The 7,856-nt window shown below is 40.5% G+C and overlaps 1 protein-coding gene across 1 annotated transcript; it reads right to left on the reverse strand.

The window, feature by feature from the left end:
- Positions 1-4,643: 4,643 nt before the first annotated feature.
- LOC126664338 (uncharacterized protein At4g02000-like) lies at positions 4,644-5,357 on the reverse strand. The gene has a single exon (XM_050356694.1). It carries the CDS (start codon positions 5,355-5,357, stop codon positions 4,644-4,646), a length of 714 nt encoding a protein of 237 aa, XP_050212651.1.
- Between the last annotated feature and the right edge of the window lie 2,499 nt (positions 5,358-7,856).

Genomic DNA, 7,856 nt, shown 5'->3' on the forward strand with positions numbered 1-7,856 from the left:
AAAGAACCAAATCAGTTACAAGTTCATTGACCGGAAAAGGAACATTTCCGTCAAAAATGCAATCTCTACCAAAGAAAATACCCCATTTCGCTAAAGCATGAGCGACTTGGTTACAAATGCGATTTGCATAAATAAAGCTCACATCCCTACCTTCACACTCCAATAAACAATCATCCACCACCAGTTGCAAGTAGTCAGAGGCCATGCAAATATTACACAACCTATTTGCTACGTTAACAACGTCCATCTCACAAATTATCCTTGTGTAATTCAAGTCCCGTGCAAGAGAGAGACCAAAACTCACAGCCTTTGCCTCGGCTATTTCAGCCACTGTGCATCCATGCAGAAATGACACACCACTTCTTATCACCTTCCTCGACGAGTCTCTGCACACCGCGCTTAGCACCGATAATCCTTTCTCAGCCGAGACAGCCACATCTGAGTTGATCTTTAAACACATTTCAGGCGGCGGAGACCATCTTCTATTTACAGCGTCACTGACGACAGCCCTTTCTTCGCTGAAACCACCACTCGTATCCAACATCGAAGGAATACAACTGAATAACGCCGACGACGGCATACGCTTATTGTTAAACACAATATTATTCCGATCATTCCAAATCACCCACATCGTCATAACGAAAGTCTTGACCTCCTCACACTTCATCATGCCAAACATAAGAGTAAGCCAATCCTGCACAGTACTACTTGGAAATCTGTCCACTCTCAAATTCAGCGGTGACATTAACCATAAACCCCGGACCTCCTCGCAGTTTTTCAGACAATGAATGGATGTTTCCTCCACGGTTTGACAGCGAGGGCACATAATAGAAACCGGAATTTTCCTCTTCGCAATATTTACATTGCAAGCAAGGGTGTTGTGGCCAATACGCCAAAGAAAATGTTTTATCTTTGGAGGGATCGCCAACGCCCATATATTCTTCCACAAAGGTGAATGATTCCCTGAGTTTGAGGAGCCAGCTTCTCCACTTTTCAACAAATTAACCGCTAAGTAATATGCTGATTTTACAGAGAAACAGCCTCTATTATTGTGAGGCCAAAACAGCTTGTCCGGAGGCAGCCGCTTACTTATAGGGATTTGAAGAATATTCGCCGCGTCTTCATCGGAAAAAGCTTGTTTAACTGAGGCCATATCCCAACATTTCCTCTCCACATCAATAAACATGCTAACCCGACCATCATCTTGAATATTAGCACCAACAGGTTTCATATAAACAGAGTTAACAATCCAATTATCTGTTTTGACCGAAATAGATTTTCCATCACCAACGCGCCAAGCCATCCCTGCCTCAATAACCCTCCGCGCCTCAACAAAGCTTTTCCATACATAGCTTGGCTTCCAAGAGACAGGAGCCTTTAACACATCCGACCGTGGGTAATATTTAGCTCTAAAAACTTTGCTACACAAAGACTCTGGAACCTGAATAAGCCTCGACACTTGCTTAGCCAACATAGCCAAATTAAAGGCTCGAAGATTTCTGAAACCCAGACCCCCTTTCTTCTTTGGTTTACAGATGTTACCCCAACTAACCCACGAAATTTTTCTTTTCTCCTCGGACCCACTCCAGTAGAACCTCGCTATAGAACTTTGCATCTCGTTGCAAAAGGAATTAGGAAGCGCAAAGCAACTCATAATGTATGTCGGAATAGATTGCGCAACAGACTTGATCAATACTTCCCTTCCAGCTTTCGATAAAAAACTTTCTTTCCACCCCGAGATTCTCTTATGAAGTCTATCTTGAAGAAAAGAGAAAATAGGTTTTTTGGCTCGCTCTATCAATGTAGGCATTCCAAGATATTTCTGAAAATTTACCACCTCTCGCATTTCCAGAATGTTACGAATATCATCCCGGAATTGTTTCTGCGTACCAGAGCTAAACATCATTTCAGATTTTTCTACATTAACCAGCTGACCCGAGGCTCTCTCATACCGCCCAATAACATCTTTTAAGTACCTACATTCACTACTATCAACCTTGGCGAAAAGGATACTATCATCCGCAAAAAAACAAATGATTTATAACCGGTCCGCCACTACAAACTGAAGCACCCGGAAGCCTTCCCTCCTCCATACCCTTCGTTAGCAAAGCTGAAAAAGCTTCAGAACATAATAAATACAAATAAGGCGATAGTGGATCCCCTTGTCGCAACCCGCGTTGTGGTAAAAAATGCCCTTGAGGGATACCATTTATCATAACTGAGAAAGACACCAAGCGAACACATGTCATGATTAAGTGTATAAAATGGTCCGGAAACCTCATCTTACGCATCACCGCCTCAATAAAAGACCACTCCACTCTGTCATATGCTTTACTCATATCGAGTTTCAAAGCCACCGTGCCACGTTTCCGTTTGGATCTCTTAACCATCGAATGGAACATTTCAAAGGCCACAAGAGCATTGTCTGTAATAAGGCGACCCGGCACAAACGCACTCTGAGACTCAAGTCGATTAGCGAGGGTCTTTGAGATTATTTTGTATATAACATTGCACAAGCTAATGGGGCGAAAATCTTTCATAGACTCCGGATTAGCATTCTTTGGAATAAGAACAATGTTTGTATGGTTCATCTTCTCTGGCATCACCCCGTCCTGCAAGAACTTGCGGACGCATCCAATAACATCATTACCCACTATATTCCAATACGAAGTATAAAAGATTACCGACATACCATCTGGGCCGGGGGCTTTAGTCGGCCCCATTTGTTTCAGCGCCTGAAGAATTTCTTTTGATCGAAAACGTAAACTCAAAACTGCAGCTTGTTCCGTCAAAATAGCTGAGTCGATACTACTGATAACATCATCCTGGTTTGTGGGATTTGATGACTGAAACAGATTTTGAGAATATCTCAAGGCCACCCTGTGAACCGCCGCCCCGGTTTGCCAACGCCCCACCTCGTCTTTTATGCGCAGAATTCGATTATTCCTTTGACGATTTGAAGCCTTTTGGTGAAAAAACTTCGTATTTCGATCTCCACTCCGAAGCCAGTCCGCTCTTGATCTTTGCTTCCACATAATTTCTTCGCGAAGAAGTAATTCATTAATTTCAGTCTGAAGAACAGTAACAGTACCATTATGCATTTCTTCTCCATCTCTATCCTGCAGCACCTTGAGTTTATCCATCTTCTTTTTAAGATTTTTTCGAATACTTCCGATGTTATCATGAGCCCAAGATCTGAAGCAAGACCCACAATCACGTAATTTCTCCATAAACTCACGACTGTTGCAATCGTTTCCCCACGCCTGAGCTACACAAACATCAAAACCGTCTTGACGCATCCACACTTGTTCAAACCGGAATGGCTTTGTCCCAGTCTTATACGTTTCAGAATTCGTACTTAGCAAAATTGGACAATGGTCCGATTGTACGCGAGCCACATGAGACACATGCCAATCCGTATAAGCCTCTTGCCATCTCAGGTTAGCGAAAAATCTATCTAACCTCGCCTGCACATGTTGATCACCCTCTCTTCTATTAGTCCAGGTAAAGGCCTGTCCCTCATACCCCAGATCTTCGACACCACATGTCTCAATAGAGGACCGAAACTCAATAAGCTCCCTCTGCTCCCTAATTCAACCCCCTTGCTTCTCAAAATTATACAAAAAGAGATTAAAATCTCCGAATACCAGAGTAAGACAGCTTTTGTCTTCATAAAGCTTTATCAAAAGGTCACAAGTGCGTTTTTTATTCACACCTTCAGGCCATCCATAAATCCCAATACCCTTCCATCTAACATTATGCACCACATCCGTAACACAGAAAACCATAGAATTTGCTGAAAAATCCTCAACATGCACATCAAGATTTTTATTCCAAAAAGACGCAAGACCACCTCTTCTACCATTTGAGTCCACAATAAAAGAGTTATAAGAACCGAAACTTCTACAAAGAACATTAAACTCACCACGAGTAAGTTTTGTTTCCATTAAAAAGAAAACATTTGGGGAATTTGTTGAGACTATAAATTTGAGCGCGCGTACCGTCCAAGGATTCCCCAATCCTTGAAGGTTCCAACTTAGGATTTTTATTGCATCCGGCGAGACTGATCAACAGTCTCCGCCGATATCTCGATGTTTCCAAACTTATCCGAGAATCCATCTCTAACCTTCTTCGAGAAAAGATTAATCGAATCTTGTTCCTTCACAATAAATTGGTGATTCCGTTTGGTAGAAACCACCTTTCCATTATCACCTTCACTGCCTTTCACACTTTTACGAGTAGATTTGGTGCGGTTCCCAGTCTTTTTTTTCCACTGCTTGTTTGCATAGTACTGCTCCCACCTCCACTGGTATTAACCAACTTCCCAGCAACCTTCTCTAAATGCCCTTGGTTGACATTAATCTCCACCAGTCCCTCCAGATTATCATTGATGTCAAAAACACCTGCATGGTTTGCATGAGCTGCATTAGTTTCATTCAAACTATTCACCTCAACAGATTGCCTTAATCCACCCTGCTCTTCACCTTCGTCAACCCTACCCTCTTCATCAAGATTTAAAGAACGTCTCACCGTGTCCCTCCCTTGACAGGTCGAAGACGTACTTGGTTGGCCCTCATTACTCAGCCTGCCTCCACTTGCCATTGGTCTACTTCCCATCATTTTGCGTTTTCCTGGCGTAGCTCTTAAACCGGACCATACGGCCATTCTGAAATTTTTTTTTGCTCCAGTTTATCCTCACATTCCACCTCCATATGATCAAGCATCCCACACCAATAACAAAAATTCTGGATTCGTTCGTACTTAAAACCAATCCAGCAACGTTCACCCAGCGGATTAATGACACTCATTCCTCTCATCAAAGGTTTTGTGGTATCAATTGCCACTCGTATTCTACTGTAGCGATTCCATACTTTACCCTCCTCTTCATCCCTTCCCATTATCCTGCCAATCTTACCACCAATTTTGCCCACCGCTGCCTTCCCTCTACAATTAAGGGGTAGATCATATATACGGACCCAAACTGGGCATTCAACAATCAACATATTGTTTGGTTGCATATTCCCATTGAGGGGTTCGAACAGTATGATTTGTTTATCAAAGTGCCACGGTCCTTCACGCAATATTCTCACCTTATCAACTTTGGATAGAAATTCACAAACAAAAAGATTATCACCCACATCTCTGAGGTTAAAACCCTTAGCCAAACGCCAAGCACTAGCAAGGGAATTCCGCATGTGATTCAAGTTGTAAGGTTTCTTGGTCAAGAGTTTTCCCACCACACACAACTCAGCTTTTTCCTCAATGATCTCATCAACCACATCTTCGAGATTAACAGCCGATTGTTCCTCCTCAGTCAGCTTTAACTGAGCCCACGCCTTGACAATACCTTCTTCCATCTTCGAATATCAGCTATATCACCTCCCGATTCTATACGGGATACCACAACGTACCTCGACGTATTTTGCTCGAGAAATCCGAGAAAAAACTTCAGAAAAGAAGAGGAAACCCTAACCCTAGGAAGCCCTAGAATAGGAGAGAGAAAACTCCACAAAAACGGGAGAATTGAGACTTTCTTTATAGTGTTGTTGACATGGAGCTCAACGTATCTGATCCTAAAATCTCTTTATCAATTTTTTAAATCTTAAACTTTTTTAATTTTTTTATATTTTTTTATTAAATTTTTAAACAACTAACATCCACCTTGAGTGTGCTAATTTTTGTGCCAAAATTTTTAACTAGCTTTTGCCACTCCTCGTGGCTTAATATACTTATTATTCATAAAAAAAAACAACTAACATCCACCCTTATATAAGGTTACATTTTGAGATTTCAGGATATGATAGAAACAAACCAAAGAGAAGAGGTGTTTGTAGATGATTAGACTTTATTTTGAATAGACTAAGTTTACTTTAAATTTATGATTATTTTGCAAAATATTTACTTCATGTTAATTTATTTTAAGGCTTAATCATAAAAAATATCAATTTTTACGAGTTCTGTCAATTATATTTAAATCTTTAAAATTCGGCTCATTTAGCTTGTTTTAGTATATTTAGTATCTATTGTAGCCATTTTTTTGAATCAAATCGATTTTTCGTTAACATATTTGTCATGTCACTACCAGCTCAGCAAATTGCTGATGTAGTAACACTACTAACCCAATCAAATCACATAACAATCCAACCAAAATTAAATTCAATCTTTAAATCAAATCAATTAATTTATTATTATAAAACCCATAAATATTTAAAAAATTATATTTTGTAGATTAACTAATTTAATCTAACTTAAAATCCTAATTACTTTAATTAAATTTAAATCAAATTTTTTAAATAAATCTAATAGATATATAGTTAGTTTAAATTAAATTTAATCTACTTAATTAAATAAATCAAAAACTATTATTTTTATTGATTAAAATTACTTTTATATAATTTATCATCCCAAAGTTTATCCCGCCACCGCCATTCCAGCCGTGGCCATCTCCCACTCTGGCCATAGTCGCCCTCTCAATTTCGCATTCCGGCCACCTAACAACATCTTCATGGATGGAGTAGTCATGGACAAGATCGCCTTCTACATGACTAGGGAAGACGAACAGTTCTTCTCCAGCCATGGAAAAGAATTGATCGGTTCTTCTCAGCCATGGAAAAGAATAGATCTGTTACCGGAGAAGAACAGACCGTTCTTCTCCATGGCTGAGAAGAACTATTTTTCTCAGCCATGGAAAAAAAAACCAGCTATGGAGAAGAACAGATGTCCATGGACGGTTTTTTCATGGCTTCTCTAGCCATCGAGCGGTTGCTTCATAGTCGGAGAGGACGATGGTGGACGGAGTGGCAGCGGTAAGAGTGAAGGATGGCAGAATTAAAAAAATTGGAATGGATTTTATTTTGAAATAAATATAAATTTCGATACAAATTTTATAACTTTGCCCACTATATATAAATTGGGTTAAATTGCATAAGTTATTTGAGTTAAGTTGCAACTTTTCCCACTATATATAAACCCATCATTTTACTCATCTTCTTCATTAGACTTAAGAAAAAAAAAACACAAACCCTCACTTTCTCTCACAAAAACCGAACCCTACCCCTAACCTCACACCCTCATCATTTCTCACCAAAACGCAACAAAATTGGAAGCAAATCATCACATATACAAAGGAAACTAAGGTAAGGCTATCAATTTGTGGATTTATTGGTTATCTTTGGTGATTTTGATGATAGAAATTGTTAAGGTTTTGATGTGTTTTTGGTGTTATTGTGTGTTGTTTTATTTTGGTGAGTTTGAGGGCTGTGTTGTTGTGATTTTAAGCGTATAAACGGAGGAACCGATGCTAGGTCCAGAGAGCACGTCGGAGTGGGACCCTAACGACTGGAATTTGTTCCAGTGAGCAGCAATTCTGCTCAACGAGCAGAAACCAGCTCTGCTCTTGCGAGTAGAGCTGGGCAGTCCTTTTGAGGGATGCAGGCCGTCACAGGGAGCATAAAATTGACGCTAATTCAGCCCCTAACACATGGTTTTTAGTTCGTGTTAATAGACGTTAGTTTGGCGGTTGTGCGACGATTGCACTACTAGAAAACAGCGTATTTGCGACGGACTTTTGCGACGGATATATATTCCGTCGCAAATTTACCTTTTTTGCGACGGATTTTGCGACGGACGCTAAATCCGTCGCAAATTCTATCGAAATCTTGGCGGGGTGATTTCCCGCCCTTATAGCGACGGACTACCCGTCGCAAAATAGTCGCTAAAAAGGCGGGACTTGGCGCGCTTAAATTGGCGCCTAAGCATTTGCGACGGATAAGTACATCCGTCGCAAACGTTTTGGCGCCAATTGAAACGCTGCGTTTCAATATAGTACTTTGCGACGGATTGCTATAATCCGTCGC

The sequence above is a fragment of the Mercurialis annua genome, linkage group LG1-X (assembly GCF_937616625.2).
Source record: "Mercurialis annua linkage group LG1-X, ddMerAnnu1.2, whole genome shotgun sequence".
Classification (NCBI taxonomy): Eukaryota; Viridiplantae; Streptophyta; class Magnoliopsida; order Malpighiales; family Euphorbiaceae; genus Mercurialis; species Mercurialis annua.

Excerpts from the sequence above, each read along its gene's own strand:
- LOC126664338 (XM_050356694.1), bottom strand. The coding sequence starts at position 5,357 with ATGGAAGAAGGTATTGTCAAGGCGTGGGCTCAGTTAAAGCTGACTGAG.